The sequence below is a fragment of the Melanostigma gelatinosum genome (genome assembly GCF_949748355.1).
Source record: "Melanostigma gelatinosum genome assembly, chromosome: 15".
NCBI lineage: Eukaryota > Metazoa > Chordata > Actinopteri > Perciformes > Zoarcidae > Melanostigma > Melanostigma gelatinosum.
This window is the reverse complement of record NC_136648.1, coordinates 9,726,384-9,747,405: the sequence shown is the minus strand read 5'-3', so window position 1 is coordinate 9,747,405 and position 21,022 is coordinate 9,726,384. Positions and strand designations below refer to the sequence as shown.

The following is a 21,022-nucleotide window of genomic DNA, read 5'->3' as shown; positions in this document are numbered from 1 at the left end:
AGATTTTGTATCTTATAATTTGACTTCAAAAGTGAACATTTTGACTAATAAGTACCAAGAGTTTATCTGTTTTCATCAAGTCTAACAGCTCTTTTTTTCCTAGTGGAAATTGGCCTCCATATTTATGGAAGTCAGAAATTATTTAGGATAAACCCAATTATCACCTTGTTTTTAAGGGTGTCCCAAAGACGTAATAAAAAGTAATAGAAGTAATAAAAGGAACCAAATCTAAATCAACGCTTTTAGGAATTTATACGTGAATTTAGTCACGAATGGACCTTTTGAATGTTCATTTTTATTATCAATATGAAAGCCCCAATCACATGTACTTTACAGTAAAAAGCTAACATTAATGTATTTGTCATGCTCTAAGAATACCTAAAGGGGGCGTTAAAACTCCATAAAGATTACTGTGAGAAATCCTTTTATTTTGAAAGTCACGCTAGATCGGCTCGTGCTGCCGCTCGAGTCCTTCACTGGGCAACAGCTGAGGTCAGAGGAGCAGAGTCTGTGGACGAGTCCTCTCAATGAACCGGTGATTTCATATTTAAACATTCACATTCACTGTCAGGTACTAACTGATCACACACAGTGACGAGCTTATTTATTAGACTGTTTAATATCACGTCGGTTTAACAAAGTTAGCTAACGCTGCTAGCCGTTATTAGCCTTCTTAGATAAGTTAGCATTAGCTTCTCAGCCAGTTGAGCGCAATCATTTTCCAAACGTGTGCTAATATGATTAATCTGACTGTTTCAGAGCTAGGGTGCTACTTGTGTTTATGTCTGCGTTGTTGTCTCTTAAAACGTGATTTTAAACGTGACAGAATATGCTGATTTATTGGAGGATGTCTGCTGTTGTGCTAATGAATGAAAGTTGTAACTTTGGATAGTTCAGTCCAGTATGAAGACATGACAAGATTTTAAGAACAGGGGCAATCACAGGGCTTTACACAAGAAAATATAATCTACTAAAATAGTGATTCAAAATACAACACTATAACATACAAGACTAAAAGATAGTAGACATATAAAGTGATTATTTTTCCAAAATTGTATAAAGGAAATATATGTACATTTGAGAAGAGATGTAACATTCCTTTGATCTCTTACTCATGTCTCTGAATGTTGATTTGCTAGATTGCTGGTGGTTTAATGCCAACAGGATCGATCCCTCCCTGCCTCTACAGTCTTCTCATTGTTTTCTTAGTCAGTAACATATTCATATTATTTGAGACACTCTGTCCAATGCAAACTGTTAATCAATCAGCATTTGAAGAGACAGAAAACAACTATCATCACACAAAGAACAATGTTGAATGTTTGAGACAAAGAATCAACATTTTGCCAGGGTAAGACTCAGCCACACGAGTCTCTTGTCTCGTGCAAACTTTAATTGGATGTTGCGTGTTGTCTTGTCAGCTGGATACACAGCGGCTTAGGTGATGGGATCCTATAGTGACTTTATTTACAAAGCAATGCAATGTTCTGACAGAAAGATAAAGCCTCTGATTTTCTTCTGCACTCACAGACGGTCACATTATTCAGGCATGTTCGTACTGTAAGGTGGTTTGAAATACATTTGGGTGGGTGTGCTGCTAATCCTTTAGATCAGTGGTTGACTCGTACGTTAAACAGTTCTTTCATGACAGCTTTCATGCAAGTAATTAACAACGTTTTGACACACATAGGTGGTTTATTCGCCCTATGCTACTCATGTTAGGCAAGCATTACTACTTGCACGTACTGTTAGAGGCTTTATGTTACAACGTCATTATACCCCCTCCTGAGCCTTGAAGGTTAAATCCTTGCGTGCCGTCTCCCGCAGCTCCAGCAGAATGGTGATGAGGATAAGAGGGTTGCCAAGTCATGGATAGATCGCCACAATGACACATGAGACCCTCACCAGCTCCCAGCTGTCTGTCAAGGCGGCTGCCCTGCGCATCGTCGACCTGCCGCTGTCCGTGTACAGCTCTCTGGCACAGGTGAGGGTGTGTTTGAAAGTGGTGGGAGTTTGTCAACTGCTTTTTTTTGTTCATTGGGACTTCTTACTGTTTTCTATATCTTATGTCGTGAGAGGCGAGGTTGTTGAGGGTTTAATCCCACTTTGTCAGGGTCTCTTCCCTTTTTTTTTTGTAACTGTTTTGCAAACATTGTCCCTGTTCTTGATTTGTATTGAATTTGTTTAGTCTTGCGATAAATATTTGGCCCAAAATATATTGGTGTAGCATTGTGTGCCAGCTGTTAATATGTTTCCTGTACAACTTCTTGTATTGTTCGATGGTTTGGAGTTTGTAAATCTCCCCCCCCCCCTGTCGACATGTGTTCATTTGCATCCTCATGGGCGTTCTGGTAGAACATGAAATACATACATAGGGTTCCCTCTGAGCCTCTGAAGGAACTACGACTACTGCTTTGTGTTGGAAAGATACTGGCCAGCATCTGAGCGTGATACCATATCTGATGAGAAGTGTAAAAGGGTTCATGTGACATCGGCTGGAGAGGAAGGACAGCCAAAGTTCAGTGTCTGGCTGTCCACGAGCTCGTCAATAATATACTCGTCTAGTTCCTTTATGGATATTTTACCAAACCACAACCCCAAATTATTAATTATTGAACTAAATTGGAAGCTAAAGTAAAGCTGTTTTTCTACGTGTGTGTGTGTGTGTGTGTGTGTGTGTGTGTGTGTTGTGCGCGCGCCAGGATCACATAGCAGATCTGACATCATGTAGAATGCGATAGGAGCACGTCTGACATTTAAGAGTCGCAGCAACAAGCAACAGTAACATCATTGAAACATCTGCTGGCCTGTAGCAGCATTTCAATCATCCCATATCGTGACTGTTATGTCATCAGTAGAGTTCTGCGTCCGCAAATGAACTCTCATCAGACCGGACGTTTATTCGTTCGAGTTTTACAGTCTCCGTGACAGGATTTCTAGGATAAATCCACGCACCTTGGGTGTTATTGTCACTGACCTCCTTTAAAAAAAATGTTTGACAAAACCAAATACAAAAACAAATCTGCTACTTAGGCGTCTTTGTTCAGATGCATAAACTTCAGTTGTTCCTCCCTGCACCTGTCCTCCAGGTGAGCGTCAGCACGGGCACCAAGAAGCTGGTGGCAGCCACGGCCTTCGGTGCCGCCTCGCTCTTCTTCCTCGCTCGCCGCTTCCAGAGGAGGAAGGGAAGAAAGAAGGCTCAGTGGGAGCAGGCTGCCTTTGAGATGATCTCCCCGGCCTCAGCAGAAAACGGTAAAACGTCCTCCTCCGGGATCTCCATTAAGTAGTATGTTAGCCCAGTTGCTGGTTTGTGATGTAATCAGATTGAGGCGTTTGGGCTGCGCCGGTGCTACCTTGAACTGTCAACAGAAAGCTCCAGATAATAAATGCTTTACCTCTTTTAAACTCACTCAGGAGGATTTACCACGGATTAGAGTTTCCAAGAGAAATGAACAGAAATGGAGTCAAATGAGCAGTTGACCAGGGAAATTAGATATTAAATATATATCTTAAAAACTGATGAAATAGATGGATGTGTTTTTACTTTTGCCAGCTTCACACATGGACTAAGTTCATAGAGGTTTAAACTGACAGGATGGCATATTTGCGAAGCCAATTCTCTTTCTGCATATGTGAAACATCAGTTCATTTAACACTTATCCTAATTTCGAATGAATTTGGCTCGTTAAAAAAATGTTCTGAGCTTGAGACAGTTTTTTTACAAACACACAAAGCAGGTGAGCTGGAATGTCACTTAATAAACATTTTAAAAAGTGATTTCAAACAGATTAGTAACAATGGCAAAATTTCCAGAAAAAAAGCCTGTTTCACTCTAATCAAATTCTCGTGGTTCATCTGTCGCGTAATCCTGCAACATGCTCATGTCGCGTGATGCCTGTGTTCTGGTTCCATCTACGCAGGTAACACCGGTCGAAACATCACACTCTCCCACAACTCCAAGAACGTCTACACCTCCGGTCTGCTACGCAATGCAGGAGACTACAGGAAACTGTCCGGGTCTCTGCTGAGCCTGGCCTCGGTGAGACAACTTTTAAAATGCGTTATTTCTGTTACGTAAAGCACGGAAACATAATGCAGTAATGAGGAACATTCGTTGAGAAAGAAACGGAACATTTAAAGATGGATGCGACCACGCCTACAGGTGCACTTTCCTCTGTCCAAACCAGGCTGGAGAAGTTCACTTTGTTGCATTTTTTAAAAGTCGAAGGATACAACTAAGATGCTGGTAGGGTTGGCCTGCGTTGTGTATGCGCTGCTTCCACTCCTTAAAACGTTGCTGTGCTCTTCTGCTCTGTGTCTGCAGGTCAAAAGCATGAACTCGTCCAGCAGCAGCACCTGTGCAAATGTGTCCACCTGCTGGGACAGAAGGGGGGAAGCTGATATCTGCAGTGTTGTCAACTTACCTGTCACCACACCTGAAAACCTGTACCTCATGGGTAAAGACACACACACACACACACACACACACACTACGTCACCTCACTGTGTTTTTTAATAAGGAGACTGGACCAAATAGTCATTTCTTGGAATAACCTGTTACTTGGTGGGTTGCCTTGTTTAGAAATGCAACACATGAGACTCTTGAGTTTATGTGTGTGTGTTTGCAGGGATGGATTTATTTGAAGAGGCTCTCCGTCGGTGGGAGGAAGCGTTGACGTTCAGGAGCACGCAGGGCGGCGACGACGACGACGGTGACGCCGCCAGCTGTGCATCCGTCAAAGCGGGAGCCGGAGACGCCATCGCTGAGCAGGGCATGGAGGTGAAAGCACAGAAGCACGCTGATCATTTAAAGATGTAGATTTGTTTTTCAGCGGGGTAGATTTACCACAATGCCCCAGTTAATCAGAGATAAAGGGGGAGGAGTTAGCCCGACGATGCTTTTTAAGAGGTTTGGAAAACAGAATTTTCACACCAGGTCACATATATGAATAACCAGCACTCTGACAAACCCACCGGTGTTTGGATTTATTTACGGCTAACTCAATACCTCAGTAACCCGGATTAGTGCGGGTCTAATAGCTGATGTCGGGCACCCAAACATGCGTCCAGTCTGCTGCGCAAGTCTTCTGTCAAGGATACCCCCGACTCAGTTGAGCCTCTTTAGAAAGCGTGTTAAGAGATCGGTCACAGGGGATAATCAAACATTGACCAGGTGCCTGCTATTTAAGTAGTAATCAATTCCTTTTCTTAAGATGGGCTTTAGGGGTTTGTCAACATTTCTGTTTTTGTGTTCAGGACGTCGTCAGTGCAGAGTTCATGCACAGGCTGAAGTCTCTGCTGCAGAGGGCTTACAGCCTCCAGGAGGAGTTCGAGGGAGTGCTGTGCATGTCGGAGCCCTCGTCCCACAGCAACAGCCAGGGTGAGTGACTCGTACGACGTTGTGTAACTTCCACGATCGATACGGTATTGTGCAACACATGACAAAGAGTACTCTCCATCACAGATCAAATGGCAGACGTTCTGTCCAGAGAGGAGCTGGACGACGCCTGTCTGAGAGACTGCAACAGCATCGCCTCCACGGACTCATTTGTGTCTGCCGCCGAGGTGAGAGGAACTCTCGCATCACTTTGTTAGTCACCTTACTTACGTCTAAAGAACTCTTTATATGCTTGACCCCCGTCAGTTTGTTCTGCTAAAGACTTCTCAAACCACGAAGCAAAGTCCAATTTTAGTGGCAATGATAATCTTAAAACAGTAACTAAATGAATGATGAGAGGATGTAACGGACAAACAGCACTTCATACATTTCCTTGATTGTTAAAAAAAATAAAAAATACTGAAACAGCTGGTGTGATTGATTCAAAAGTATCCAGGAAGTGTTCATTTACAAACAGACGTGATTAAAGTATTGTTTTTGAGATAAAAAAATGAAACGATAGCGTATGGCCTGACCAATTAAAAGTAATTATGCAGCAGCTACTACATAAAACAAAAGTATCACTTATAACGCTTAAAAAAGAAGCGATTTGTATTTTCATCTTTATCTCAATGCAGATGTTGAACAAGACACGAGGTGAGCTGTGCGAGGGTCTTGTAGTGATGTATTGACACCATTCACTGTGTTGTTATAACTGAAGATGGGGCTCGATGTCACATGTTGGGATACAGATGAAACATGGCCGCCAAGCTATAACTACAAGAATGAAGTTGAATATTAGTTCAGTGAACAGTAGTGTAATTAATAAGAAGCTTCCGGTCTTTATCTCAAACCGTCTGAAGCATCGAATGTAGAACCGCTTCACAGCAGGAGTTTGATTCAAATCGCTTTGATCCTCCAGTGAAGTAAATGTGTCTTTTTAAGAGGAATAAAAGCTTGAAGTGACGGTGTTTGTACCCTCAGACCTGTTCCACCACTTCCAGACTGCCACATAGCAGCGAGTGGAGGCAGAGCCGTCAAACTGGGTCACTCGTACTTATAAATAGACCTCCAACATTCTTCAGTCAACAAGATACAGCTCGCTGTTACTCTGCAGCTGTTTGCACTCTGCAACATGGAGAGATCGCTGTCCGGCCTGGAAAACGGCACAATTTATAAACCAAATAATGGGGAAAGCACAAAGGTCAGAGGTTACAGGACAACCTGTTAGTATTTTAGGTGGGACGAGAGGCTTCAGGCTCAACCTTTGGGGACCAAGTTGACCCGACGTTCAGCACCAGTTACCTTGATTTGAGGACAACTTTAGAAGAACCTTTTCTTATTACATCATGTCGGGTTTAGCTGTAAAAAAAAAAAAAAAACGGTAAATCAAGAATTATTGTTCCAAAAGAAGAAAAAAAATCCAAAAGCGTTTTTATTTTTGAATGGATACAGACTGACTTGGGGGGTTTGGGGCAAAGCTGACAAAAAAGAATGAGTCTCAGACTAAAACATATTCGGTTGCGTCCCCATCGCGAACATTATTGAGCAGACATCAATTGCTTTTACCAAACACAGCTCAAGATAACGGGGATGAATGTAGCATTCAACTTGTGCTTATGTCTCACATAAAGTCTTGTCTTCAGGGTCGGGACCTGCTGCATTATTCATGAGGAGGAAATGGGATTGAAATGATCATTCTTTACTCCATAATCATCTGTTTTCTGCCTCTTGTTTGTATCAGCTGACGGAGCACCGGGAGCTGAGGAGCGTCTTCGCTCTGGATCACCACCTTTTCTACGAGGAGGCTCTGCAGATGGCCGAGGACGGCAAGATCTCCTGCAGGGTGCTGCGGTAGCTAAACTAATTCATCCAAACGCACACGGAACACCAGAAAACCTGAGAAATGCTGCGTAGAGCTCTTTGCTTTGTCCGCCAACATTGTCATCTGGTCTTTCTTGATTTTTTCTTTTTTCTGTCGACAGGACTGAGATGCTCGAGTGTCTCGGGGACGTCGATTTCCTGGCCAAGTTGCACTGTGTGCGGCAAGCATGTCAGGTACGTTATTACCTGATGAATTAATATACATCATGATGACATTAATAGAGGGAAAGTCTTAATAATTTGACTGAATACAATTAATATTCACGTGGATAAACAAGGCGGGAGAACGTTTGACACTCATTGTATTGAGCTTCCTCACTGAAGAAAATAAATGTTAACTTTGAGTGAACTTTATTTCATTTACTTTTCAGCTCATTTTGTGCGAGACAACGACCCGGATGTTTCTTGCCGACACGGGAAAGAAAATACTGTCCTCCATTATAGTTAAAGCACAGAAGGTGAGACTGAAGCCACAACTCGCGAATGATAACGATCTTCAAAGAGCTTTTCCTAAATGTCGTCGTTCGGTTCTCAGAGCCCACAGCGATTCGAGGAAGTGTTTGAGGAGATGATTTCCTTCCTGGAGCACACGGAGCACTGGGAGAACACGGAGGTGGAGCTGGCCACGCGAGGGGTACGAGGGCCGCTTTACCCAATTATTAAACTCCTCCACCAAGTAATATCTGACTTCTGCTGCCTGATGGGAAATATGTGGACAGTGGAGGAAATCTCACTCTCATCACTCCCACCAGGTGAAGCACCTGAACTTCTACGACATAGTGCTGGACTTCATCCTGATGGACTCTTTCGAGGACCTGGAGAATCCACCGGTCTCCATTCAGAACGTCATCAACAACCGCTGGCTCAACACTTCCTTCAAGGAGACGGTGAGCAAACGCAGGAAATACTTCCTGGTGATCAGATGTGACAAATCTCTGACAAGTAGACATTTATACTTCCAGACTGTTGATTGTGTGTGTGCATAATACAGTAATGTCAGTTTGAATATTACAAATATAAAAGGTATATTATGCATTTCCAATTTTTGACTATTGTGACGATTTAACCTGCATGTATTCCACAGGCGGTGGCATCAAGCTGTTGGTCAGTGATGAAGCAGAGGAGGCAGCACATGAAGGTAAACATTAAAAACAATCATTCAAAATCTTTTTGATGAGTCAGTAAGAGGACTCACTTTAGACATCTGTTTACCTCTTGACTCAGGTCATGATCTCAGGTACTGTTGGGCTGGAAACAATGATTTGCCTCGCTGACAACAATTCCTGCATTTAGTTTATTACGCAGACAACCCGATCTCTGCTCTGCTTATGGTTCGTATTTGTTTGGACAGTTCCAGTAACCTCTCCCGTTTGTCTCAGGTGTCTGACGGCTTCATCGCTCACTTCTACGCTGTGTGTGAACAGATCAGCCCCGTCCTGGCCTGGGGCTTCCTGGGGCCCAAGAGCTCCCTGCATGACTTCTGCTGCTTCTTCAAGGTTGGTCTGATGGGGACTCTCCTTTAAATAGGATCTTTACTTCTGTTGGTTTCTACCGCAGGCAGGGTTTCATCGTCATACCTCTTGAGTTACCTTTGTACCCAAAATAGGGACACAGTGATTTCAGTGAAGTAGTTCAGATATTTAAAGGATTTAAATTTGATCGGAAAACAGATTTGCGAAATAATTTAATGTTGCGACACATCACAACATTTTCCCATTGTTGCTCCGAGAAGGAAACCAGTCAGCATACAGTAGATAGTGATAAACTATCTCGACGACGCAGAACATGTTTCTGGAAGACCAAAGAGGTCTGATTCTCATTATGTACCAGCCTGGCTCTGGCCTGATTTTTAAATATTCAAATGAATAAGAGAAAATAAGATAAGCCTTTATTGATCTCCAGTGGGGAATAAAAGGTGGTAAAAAGATAAATGAGGTATATAATTTGTCCTACTGTTATTCTATTGTGCATTTTTTAACACTTAATTTTTGGTTACTCTGCTACTTTACAAATTGGTGTGTCTTGCTGCTGTAACATACAAATTTCCCCCTGGGGATAAATAAAGTACATATCTATCTAAAACACACCTGTTCAAACAGTATGTTTTCTTCTCCTTCAGGATCAGGTGTTGTACTTCCTGAAGGACATTTTCGACCTGGACAAAGTGCGCTACTCCTCTGTGGAGAGTCTAGCGGAGGACATGCTCCGCCTGCTGTACCGGCGCTCCGAGCTGCTGGGAGCCGACCCCCTGCGGCAAGTCAGCGGCTGCAGCGCCGCGCAGGTGGTGCCCAGTGCCCTGCTGGAGGCTCCGGTGCAATAAGGGACGGGGGGGGGACTTGTATCCAGACGGAAACCGGGTCATCACAGCGGCACACGGAAGACTCGTGCTGACTCGGGTGAGTTCACACCAACTGTCAAGGACTTTATTTTCCACAAAACTGCTCATTAAATGTAAAACATTATTTCACCTTGGTCCGACAACCGGCTCATCACATCTCCCATGATGCTTTGCGCCGGATCAGAGGATGAATTGTACCAGCTGCCTTGCCGTCACACGCGTGATCATTATCTCCAGTGCGGCCTCCTCAGATTCACTGTTCCACGGCAGTGCACGCTAGTTTCCAGACATCACAGCAATATTTAAGCTGGCTGAGACATTTCACAGTAATAGACATTCTGCTGTGAAACTTGTTATTGCTATTAAGAGCAATTTGTGTGGAAATAAAAGGATATTTTAGTATTTATTTTATTATAAAGTTTCAGGATTAATTTTTTAGAAGTTGTAGTTGTGAATAAATGGATTTGTGATAAGCTTCAAACATAGTATGAATACCAGTGTTGTATTTTAAACTACGCTAAACTAAGATATATTAGATGCATTTCCACAACGATGCAAAATCATTAAATGCCGTTTTTGATCCAAGCACACGTTGCACAGGGAAGTTATTGATCGAAGGGACTGTGTGTGGTAAATGTAAAATGTGTTTGAGTTATTACACGTTACTTAAAAGCTGTTTTGTTGGCACCGGGCTTCAAACAGTCATGCAATATTTAAATAAAGCCTGGCTCATGCAGCTTACAAGACCTTTAATCCCATCATGCCAGTAACTACAGAATATGAAAGATTATACATCACCATTACATAATCCTTCAGCTGTTTCACATGATGGGCACACATGCAAGAAGCCTTACCATTAATGCACGTACTCCAGCCTTGTCTTCATCACTGAATGTAAGTCTTAAACACTATCTCTGCCATGTACAGAACATGCTCAATGTCACCGCTACCTGCTAATGTTCCAAAAATACTAGATTCATATTTTAAGTGATCGACAGTTGTCATTTGCAGTGTTTTCCACTTTGAAAGACGGGTTCATCTAAACACCCACGTGTACTTTTTTGAAAGAGTTAGTGGTCGTTCCTCCTGGTAATTTGAGGCGACAACAGTCTGAGTTAGTATTCTTAGTCTTGAGTTTCCATGATGGTAGCCATTTAAAAAGGACTAATTAGCTGTAACTCAGACTGTAGGAGCCTCATCAGAACATGATTTGTCCACTTTGTAAAGTCATTATGAAGGGATCTTCTCAGCCAGTGTCAACAGGAGGATCTCGTGTTTCAATGCAAATTACAAAAATAGTTAAAGACCAATGTGACTGTACTTCAAGATGGATGTTAGTCACATTTTCACCTTTAAAAAAAAATTAAATTCAGCAAATAAATACTTGTGTTGTATTTTTCTTCCTGCTTCTCTTCTTCACTACATAAGATAAAATGCAAGCGAATGAGGAGTTAATTTTGTTACTTTATTAATGAACATGGCAACATTTCAAAAGTCATAAGCAAAAAGAAACAATATATTTGATAATATACAGAGAAACACACATGAAACCACCGTTTACCTCTAAGGCATGCTCCTTGTTTTGTCTTCTACACCCCCACGAACTGTGTTGAAACAATGAGCGTCTCACATGTACAGAAACGGCCTCAAAAACAGTGACCCTTAAACTAAAGAGAAAAGTGATTTTAGACTGACACCCCACCCCCAAATTGTTACTGCCAATAAAAACAGTGCATGTCATTTTAAAGTAGATAACTTCCTGTCCTCATCCAACTTTCTAAAGCACATTCCTACTGACCAAAGGTTATTCAAGAAGCGACACAACAGACCATCATACAACTCTAGATTACACGATAGCATCATGGATTTGTTAAAGAACAGTTGATCCGAGCTGAAAAACATTTATCTGACCATCACTTTGCAATCAACAGAATTTAGATTTTCATTGCGTTGCTGTTTTTTTTTTTTTACCTTATGACTGGAGCTCTTGAACGGTCTACGTTCAGCAGTGGGGATTGACTCAAAGGATTCCTCGTTTTGGGGACAAACTACGACAGCGCCTGATTCTAAGACATACGCTCGCAGCGTCCTCCAACACTGTGAGCGAGAAGTGAAGGCAGCAGCGTTTCAATAGATTTGCACTGCACTAGAGGGCAGATTCACACCACGACAGATAATAAAATATATATTTTTTAAATCATGTATTTCACCGTTTGATCTAGCGACTGAGCACATTGCTAAACTTCTGGCAACACGTTTTTGCATGGCATGCAGTTTAGATGTACCAGCGGCATAAGTTATCTAAAGCATCGACACACTATCACCGTCAAGACTTACCGGGATGGAAAAGATAAAAAAAGGCCATCAGCAAATATTATGCACACACGACAACATTTTCCTCAGTGAGCCTATGCAACAACTTGGTCTAAAGGTAAAGTCACTTTTTTGAAAAAGTCAAACTTCATGTCACAAAAGTCATACAGCTCATATCATGCAGTTCATTCATGAAAGCAGATTATCTTAAAGGGCTGTTCATACGAGAGAAATCCTGGACATTTGACTACTAAGCATAAATGCATTGAGGCATGTTAAAGACAGGTATGCTTTGCATGTAAATTGGTCATGTCACTAGACAACACTATGGTTTCTTAGGTTTCGCTTACCTGTGTTATTGCAGCAGAACCTAAAGTGCAAGGTCTGGGACGACACTGCAAAGATCAGATATAGATATATATCTATATATTGCACTGGTTGCCATCAGTGAACAATGCTTCAAATTAACAGCCTTTCACAGTGCTCATTCAGAAAATAAATGTCATAAATCAATACTGGGCTAGTCAGAAGCACTTCCACTGCTACCATTCCACATGCTCAGAGGACATTGAAGTAAGAACAGCAGAAACCTAAGCATGCTACACTGGAGTTATGCAGTAGGGCTTTTCTAATATGTTGCAATAAACGGCATTTTTATAAATAAAAAACATGGCAGTTAACCAAGACAATGGCACTTAGCAGATCAGGTATTCAAAAAAAGCGCAAATAACCACATGGGGTATCCTTAAAAACAGTTCCTACCGACAGTGTAACAGAGTGCTGACATTCAAACCCTCAGTTCAGAAATCCAACTGGCGCTGAAATGCTACCAACACAAATAGTCTAACAATCTACAGAGCATCGACATACTGAAAGATTCAGTCTGAATGGGGTGGACAGATACGTCTCAGAAACATGTGGCACAAGAATCCAAAGCACTACTCTCTCCTCAGAACATTTCATACTTACCCAGAGACAGGGGGGGAAATGGCAAGATTTGACAAAAAATATATATATACACTACATCTTTTGCAGTTTATAAAAGCATCAAAAAAGGCGATTATCTCTGAGTCAGTCACATGTTTGTACTTACAGTATAGGAGGGCTCAACTGATGGACGAAGACTGCTTAGCCACCCCCGACCCTACAACATCTATGTTCTTATTTTGGATAAACACTAACAGAATGGGGACAGCAAAACGATTTTTTGCAATGTTTTTATATTAAAAAAACATTATTTTATGTAAAAAAACACAAATTTATACATGTGAGTTAGTTCGCACTTTGAAAAAAGGGCATGACAAACGTTTCAATGCATTTTCGATACAATGGCAATTTACCTGGCTGGTCTGGGAAAAAGAACAGCACAAAAAATAGATATATATATATATATAACACTAAAAATACGCAACATTTCTTGCAACCACGTTTCTGAGGAACATGTTAGGGAGAAAGTACGTGCTTACCGCTTTTCTAAACTTGCCTGTGGAGGAGGAAGTGTCTATATCAAGGCAATACACAGAGCATACTACCTCAACAATGTCAGCACACCAGACAAAATCAAGAGTACCACAGCAACGCAGTTAATGCATGAATTACGGTACATGTATACCTGCCGACTTGCTAACGACAAACATCGGTCTACGGCTGAAGTCAGTGAGCAAAGTCAGGAAACAGAAGAGCAAATAAATGTCTATCAACAAGGACGTGTGTTGGTCTGAATCACTCGGGCTCATTGCACGCACAAAACAAGTCTAAACGCCTTATAGACAGTTGGAGAGAGACAGGACAGCACAACTTTGAGTTAACCATTTTTGGACAATTAAACCCACACATGGTCTGCGATTGATTTTTCTAACTTTTCCCCCGTAAAACAAAAAGACAATACAGAAATTCCTCTAAACCCATCTGCTTTAAAACCACCCCAACTTACCAACACAGGAGGTTTCAGTTTGTTTTATTGCAAAAACACAACAGGCAATAGCATTTTAAAACTGAGATGATTTACATGGTAATGTCTACAGTTTAATAAACATGAGTTCTAACCACATTTAATGTAGATACAGGGCTGGAATGACCATATGTAGAATTACCTCACTAAAAACAAAGCATTTACAAGAAAAAGGAAAAAACAAACAAAACAAAAAAAGGACGTGTTCGCCGGGTACTCTGCCATCTATGTGAAACACTTTCAAACCAAGGAAATTTAAGATCTTCATCAAGGGCGTCTGCATCCAAACATTTAACAAAGGATTTTGTTTCGACAATGTAGCATTTACTTTATGTCCACTTCACATTACTGGCCCTGTGCAGAAGAAATACATAGAAGATACATTGCATGTTAACAGCGGAAACAGTGGACTCAGCTTCCCAAACACAAAAAAAAGCTTAAAACCTGTTTAGGGAGGAAATAGTGTGGGTTAAGTGTGTGAAGCGGCTGCAGCCACTGGAGCCCTGTAAAAACCTGAGGAAGCAAGGCGGTTACGGCACAAAAGAATTGCGTATTCAGTGGATGTGGAGGGCAGATTCTTATCGGGGGTGTACCTGAGGGGCTTGTGGTGCTGCACCCATCGCCTGAGGGTTGGCTGTGCCGTAGTAAGCGGCCTGCTGGCGGTAGTACTCCGCCCAGGCGGCGCTGTAGTCTGGCTGGCCTCCGGGCTGGGAGGCGGCGGCCGCAGCTGTCGCTGCGGTGGCCTGAGGGGCCGCTTGACCTGGAACAGTAAAACAAGAACAAAACTTGTTGGAACCACAAATACGCTACAGATACATGCATCCCGGTAGAACTGCTACTACAAACTAAATTACATCACGATAGCAGTTACAAGTCTTTCGAGATTTCGCGTTTATGAGAAGGGGAACGAACCCGCCACCACTGTCTTTGGGTGGCGGGACAGAAACCTTCTGCCTTTCTCTTGGGCAGCTGAGAGAGCAGCCGCTCTACTGCAGAGGGCCGCTAGAAGAGCACAGCCACCCGTCAACACGGAACACATTCGTCTCAGAGGACAAGTCTGACTTGACATTACTTGTTAATCTACTTGGGGACATTCCCAGCTCTTGAATGAAAGTCATTTTAAGTTTGTATTAATAATCATCTCTATGTAAACACCAGCATCACACTTGATTCCTAAACAGTTTGGTCACACACACCGCAAAATGCGTCTCATGTGCGCTCTGATTTTCTTGAGGTAGATTCAATTAAGTTGTTTAAACAAATGCACAAACGGTTCAATGTTTACACCGCCTTCATTTTAATTCCATGAATCTGTTTCGGTAATTGCGCAGACAAAGTAGCGATTAAAGCCTGAAGAGTGGAGAGTAAACTGTTCAGTGAATTAAGTGTGATCTCAGTCTGGTTTCAGCTCACAGGAGTACCAACCTTGTTTCTTGTAATACTCCTCCCAGGCTTTCGTGTAGTCCTGAGGTTGTTGACTCTGTTGACCTGCAAAGACAAAAGGGCGAAACGTGTCAATGCGTCCGAATGTAAAATAACATCTGAAATCTTATCCTACAATGTTTTATATCCACGACAACAAATAAAACATTTAACTCTACACATGTTAAGTAGCAGTAACATTCAAAAGATCTGCCTTCAGTGCTGATAAAGCCATAATATAGTCTAGAAAATAAACTACTCTAAGCTCTTAAAAAGGTGTCAATAGTGTTGCAGTCTAAACAGCACAGGCATCAAATGTCAAACCAAAGTGGAGGCACACTGAAACTCCACGGCAGGCCCTCAGCACGGTCAAATACCCAGACCTGAAAAAGAAGCTGACTGAGCGCCCCGTCGCCGTTTGGACTGTCTTGTGTCAATAGGTGTACACTGAAACTACGTTCGTATACCCGTTTTCTCGTAATATTCCTCCCAGGCCTTGGAGTAATCTGCCTGTCCACTCTGACCTGCAGCCTGTGGGTCACCTGTTAAAAAAAATGGGAACTTGTAATTAGTTAATTTCTCCCAGCAGTTTGTCCTCCACCTGCCTTGGTCGGGTCTGTCAGATTAAAAAAAAAGAAAAAAAAGGTGTGTTTCTTTAAATGCTCTGCCGGTTAGTGACACCAGAACGTGAGCCCAGAACACGACTAAAGTAAAGCTAGAAGGCTACACTGCTCTGTTCTACTCTGCTCTACCCTCAGCTGTTTCTGCTTCTCCATCTGCTCCCACAGACGCCGCTAATCGAGAAACACGTCAGTCACCTTGGCCGTTGGATTGAGTCGTGCCAGGAGCTCCGCTGGTAGGGGTCATGGGCGCCTGCGGCTGCTGGCTGTACTGAGCGTAGTAGGCGGCCCACGCTGCTGCGTTGGCATCGGCTGCTGCTTTATCTGAACAAAGTTCAGGTTTTGTTACAAAACAAAAAAAGCTAAGATAAAAGTTGTAGCTTTTCATAATATAAACTGATATTAAACTGAGTCATTAACGTCTAATTTATTTGGCAAGAGGACATGAATAATTTTTTTATTTCAGTAAAACGTAGTGTGTTAACTGATGGTACTCACTTGGATCAGGTTGTCCCTGTTGCCAGTGTGGGTAACCATTGCCCCATCCCTGAGGCTGATAAGGCGCAGGTGGACCACTGATTAAAGAAAAGATAAATAACTTTTAACATCCCGTGTCTGAAGTATTCTTGATCTTTACATACGAGGGGCCACTGCACTTACTGTGGTCCTGGAGGTCCCTGGTTGTACGGTCCAGGGTTGTATGGACCCATGGGAGCCCCAGGGGGCCCAGGTGGTCCAGGAGGACCATGTGGACCAGGGCCTCCGTGTGGACCTGGACCGCCGTGTGGACCACCCATTGGAGTGACGGGTCCCTGCAAACACAGAAACACATCCTGGTCAGTAAACAAGCTTATAAAAAGTATCAAACTCTGAAGCGGCTCACCCCAATTTTCTCCTCCACCAGCTGCCTGGCGTAGTCGATCTGTTGAGGGGAGCCCCGGACTGTGAACATCTTGATGTTGGGATCAGCGTTGGGTGGAGGATTCCTCTGCAGCTCGATCCTGGCTCCAGACTGCTGGCTGATGCCTTTGATTGTCTCTCCACCTGAAGAGTTCAGAAATAAAGCTTAACCACAACAACCCAATAGCCTGTATAATTAATAAGTACGGGGGGGGGGGGGGGTGTCTTTCTACAGGTGAAAGTCCCACGACCATTAACAATCAGGGTTCCTCACTCAGTGGTGACCGGTCACTTGCCTTTTCCAATGATGAGACCGGTCTTCATGGTTGGGACAGTGAAGGTAAACTCCTGCAGGCCACCAGGGGGGCCCATGTTCCAGTTCCCCTGCCCGCGACCACGACCTCTGCCACCACCGCCGCCGCCACCACCACCGCCGCCGCCACCATGCCCTGGAGGCCCGCCGGCCTGGACGCTCCGCAGCAGATCGGAAATTATCTCTGCTGCGTGCTGGGCTTGGTCGGGGGGACCCATGATCTGTGCTATCCGTTCCGGTGTGCTGCCGTCATCTTGAAGGAGAAAACATGGAGTTTAGAGACCATCGAGGCATAATTTATGTTGCTGGGATTTAACTCTATAGTGCCGGGGTCTCGTGTTCAGGTCTCAGATAAAAGGATTGGGGTTATACATCAGCTTATCAGCGTGGTGCATGAGTTTCATCACTGACCATACACATTTTAACTGCGCCCAAATGACTTCACTCACCTGGTTTGAACTGAATCCGGACGCCGGTGTCGTTCTGTATTTTCTTGATCATTTCTCCATTTCTGCCAATCACAATTCCCACTGCAAACCGGGGGACAGGAACCTAAATGACAGCAAATAAAACCAAATGTTAAGTTACTGATTCAACCCCTCATCTCCAAACTGAGAAACGAGACAATTACAAACACTTACATCTAAGCTGTCTCCACCATTTCCATTTCCTCCTCCCCCACCTCCATTACCGCCGCCGCCGCCACCACCTCCTCCTCCTCCTCCTCCTCCAACCCGTGAGCCATATTCTCCCCTCTGCTCCCTGAAGCCCTGATCTCTGATCAGCTCCATCACCATTTCTTTGGCTTGCTGAGGAGGAAAAGAAAGTATGTGTCATTACAGCATTCCCCCACTGGTTTACATGGAAAATCCAAGGAATGAACGCAGAGGTACCATATATTAAAAAACTAAACATTTACAATTCCATAATGATGGAACTGCACACGAGCGAGGACCCACCTGAACTTTAAAGGGCTCTCCTGAGATGCGGAGTGGCTTGTCAGCACCTGTGTTTTGGGGTCCGTCTTGGATCATGACCATCTTCACTCCAGCTCGTTCCTGCAGAGTAGAATGTGTCTTTGTCAAATGTGTTCGCTGTTGGACACCATCACTCTACTACTCGAGCTCTGACTGGCTGGACACTCACCTGAAGGCTTTTGATGGTTTCTCCACCCTTCCCAATGACGAGTCCGGCTTTAGAGGCAGGGACCATAATCTCCTGGACAGTCATACCCGGCCCGTCGTTGTGGTTAAATGCAGGAGCTGGACGCCCCTTGTCAACGATCTCTGTTAGCAGCCTCTTTGCAGCCCTGAGGAGAGAAAAATTACCGGCATACTCAGACTGAAATCCCAGAGAAGAAAAAGTGTTTTCCCTGAAGGGGACAGTTAAATGGGAAAAGTTTACTTACTGGATGGATTCTGGTCCTCCTGTTAATGTCACTGACCTATCTGGCATTCCTCCACTGTCTACAACACACAGATCCCAACAATAAAGCAAAACCATCATTTCCACATATTACAGCGATCCACAATATCAACAACCGATCTGAACGTACCAGGCGCAATCTGTATCTTACATCCAGACTCTTGCTGTAGACGTGATATCTGTTCGCCTCCTCTTCCAATAACTACAAGACAAATGGGTGCGTTATATTTCAATATCAACACCCACCAGACAGCGTTTGCCATTTAGTGTTTCAAAACTTACTGAATCCAACCATTCCATCGGGAACCTTGAATTCCTCTGATATTGATCTGAGAGTAACAGAACAAATCATTGTTAGCTTTGTAATCAATGACCAAGCATGACTCTTTATTTTACTGTAACTCTGGTATCTACCTTGGGGGTCCACCCATCCCTCCCATTGCTGAAAAAGCTGCAAAATGAGAATTTACAGCACATTAGGGGAACAAACATACAACACATTTATGTTTAGCACATGCAACACATGACCAATTCATGCTAATATTTGGGCCAATTACTTTGGGTTGGGAATCATCACAACAGCCACATACATAACTAACTACAGCTACGTCATCAGGTAACTTACCGTCGTTTGTAGCCACTTTCTTCGTCTCTGGTTGGTCTGTGACAACATGACACAATAACCAGTATAAGTATCTATCGTTATACCCACCATTACATTACTACGTGTTTTTCAATTGGTAAATTGCTTACTGCCTGAAATGTAAATGGTTATAGCAAACAACAGAGGCCTGGATAGCCACCACACACAAAGGCTGGAATATACCCTCAATTGCCCGTTAAAGCCCATAGACATACCTCCCTGACTATACGTTTAGTCTTTGTTGAAACTGTTCATCTGCCTTTTTTGTTTTTGTTTGTAGTGCTGTGTCTGTCACTTTACAACATTTCAGCCCCAAAAATATAGGACTTAGACTTCATTACTATTACCTAGTGGCACCCAATTAACCTGAAACTGTTTTTAAAAAAACATATACTTTACACTTGCCTGTTCTTACAATACAAAACAGAAACCAATAATGGCTCAACCTGCTCAGAAAGTACCCCCCCCCCCTCTCTGCTCATATATCTGTTACCAAATATTTCATTGCAAGGCACTGATTTGAAACGACTGTAAGGACAGACAGTGAAAATACAACTCAAAACATGCAATATCCATCATACTGCATTGGCTAAAACTAAAACATTAAAAACAACTGTTCCATGTAGTTAGGAGTAATACACTGGGTGTCAGCTACATTAATGCACATAAATATAAAAAATATAATAATTAACTATCACTTCTAGGCAAATACAATTTAGTAGCTGCTAAAAAAATAAATGAAACACACAGGCAAGCATCAACTATCAAGACTTGCAATGAATCGATTTGAGCCACTGACCGATATTCAGGTTAGGCATGGGAAAATACCCACCAGCGTCCTCCAGGGGCCTTTTCTGGCCCCCGTAGCCGAACTCGTTAGTCGGGGGTGCCGCAACGCCATCGCCACCGATCTTCGCTGCGATCTGAAAAACACAAAGTAAACAAATAGAGAAAACTAAATTTAAGACGACGCCTCTGCTGGTGGTGTAAACAGAATGCTCGATCACTCTGGCTGCGGCCTACACGACTTCTGTCCGGAAGTCTGAGCCAACAAAGGAAAAGATAATACTTCCACGTAAACTGACCCGTAACCGTTGATGTAATCAAACAAATGCACCGCTTGTGTTTCGAATAAAATATTGTGTGCATCTCATTAAATGTGTGCGTTAATCTAAGATCGTTTTCATAGCATATCTGCTTCGCCTTGTGGCGTAACATTAGCTAATCGTTAGCTTAGCATAGGCCGCCGCGTTGTCGTATTTAACGACGGGGGTGGAGAACGCAGCATAACTCGCTTTTCTGCACACGACTTCGACATTGTTTTTTTTTTACACAAACTTGATTTAGTGGTCTTCTTACCTGTCGTGCTCTCTGAAGAGCGTCTTTAAAAGCGTCGTTCATTCCGGCGCCGTTGTTGGAGGACGGTGGAGCCACGCTGCTGTAGTCAGCCATATCTGGTGCTCTTCTCCTCCTCGGCGAGACAAGATGGGTGCTTACATCCACGGGAAGTTAATAGGAAAACTCGCGGGTAAACGTAGTCTCGCGATAACGATCATTCACACTTTCTTTTGTTTCCATCCTGGGCAAAATGTGTCTGTTTTAGTTTGGCGTAACTCACGGGTGAAAAGGGAAGACGTCTGACCCCTGTTGTGAAATAACATTTTATTGTACAGCTCGCATTTCAACACATTTACACACTTTGTCACATTGTGAATGTCAATCATGAGTTGTTGTTTTTAAATCCCCATGTGTCATGCTCTTGGTCAGTGGCTAACCATTTACTTAACTCAAGCATTCAAAAAAAATAGACTTATGAAAGTTTGGATCACATGATAA

General features: G+C 43.1%; 2 protein-coding genes across 13 annotated transcripts; one reads left to right on the top strand and one right to left on the bottom strand.

Annotated features, from left to right (window-relative positions):
- Nucleotides 1-461: 461 nt before the first annotated feature.
- Nucleotides 462-16,203, top strand: miga1 (mitoguardin 1). Of its 3 annotated transcripts, none has more exons than XR_013772676.1 (17): nucleotides 462-535; nucleotides 1,828-1,984; nucleotides 3,090-3,252; nucleotides 3,921-4,039; nucleotides 4,325-4,457; nucleotides 4,629-4,780; nucleotides 5,257-5,380; nucleotides 5,465-5,565; nucleotides 7,122-7,231; nucleotides 7,363-7,435; nucleotides 7,633-7,719; nucleotides 7,797-7,895; nucleotides 8,014-8,148; nucleotides 8,346-8,399; nucleotides 8,641-8,757; nucleotides 9,381-9,657; nucleotides 16,074-16,203. XR_013772676.1 is itself a non-coding variant. In XM_079285693.1 (16 exons), the coding sequence occupies exons 2-16, from the start codon at nucleotides 1,886-1,888 to the stop codon at nucleotides 9,579-9,581; spliced, it is 1,767 nt and encodes a 588-aa protein (XP_079141819.1). In that variant the 5' UTR covers nucleotides 462-535; nucleotides 1,828-1,885; the 3' UTR covers nucleotides 9,582-10,967. The 3 variants fall into 3 exon arrangements, 1 of the variants encoding a protein (XP_079141819.1); XR_013772677.1 differs by lacking the exon at nucleotides 16,074-16,203 and adding an exon at nucleotides 9,784-10,967; XM_079285693.1 differs by lacking the exon at nucleotides 16,074-16,203 and having other exon boundaries at nucleotides 9,381-10,967.
- On the bottom strand, nucleotides 11,044-20,657 carry fubp1 (far upstream element (FUSE) binding protein 1). Of its 10 annotated transcripts, XM_079285684.1 has the most exons (20): nucleotides 20,546-20,657; nucleotides 19,986-20,109; nucleotides 19,169-19,204; nucleotides 18,958-18,994; nucleotides 18,826-18,872; nucleotides 18,674-18,745; nucleotides 18,527-18,584; nucleotides 18,265-18,427; nucleotides 18,078-18,176; nucleotides 17,760-17,927; nucleotides 17,568-17,670; nucleotides 17,102-17,371; nucleotides 16,789-16,949; nucleotides 16,566-16,717; nucleotides 16,404-16,480; nucleotides 16,104-16,229; nucleotides 15,753-15,827; nucleotides 15,289-15,351; nucleotides 14,457-14,623; nucleotides 11,044-14,217 (listed from the first exon to the last, which is right to left on the bottom strand). In XM_079285684.1, the coding sequence occupies exons 1-20, from the start codon at nucleotides 20,636-20,638 to the stop codon at nucleotides 14,209-14,211; spliced, it is 2,100 nt and encodes a 699-aa protein (XP_079141810.1). In that variant the 5' UTR covers nucleotides 20,639-20,657; the 3' UTR covers nucleotides 11,044-14,208. The 10 variants fall into 10 exon arrangements, with proteins under 10 accessions (XP_079141810.1, XP_079141808.1, XP_079141811.1 ...); XM_079285682.1 differs by lacking the exon at nucleotides 11,044-14,217 and having other exon boundaries at nucleotides 14,313-14,623; XM_079285685.1 differs by lacking the exon at nucleotides 11,044-14,217 and having other exon boundaries at nucleotides 14,313-14,623; nucleotides 16,104-16,220.
- Between the last annotated feature and the right edge of the window lie 365 nt (nucleotides 20,658-21,022).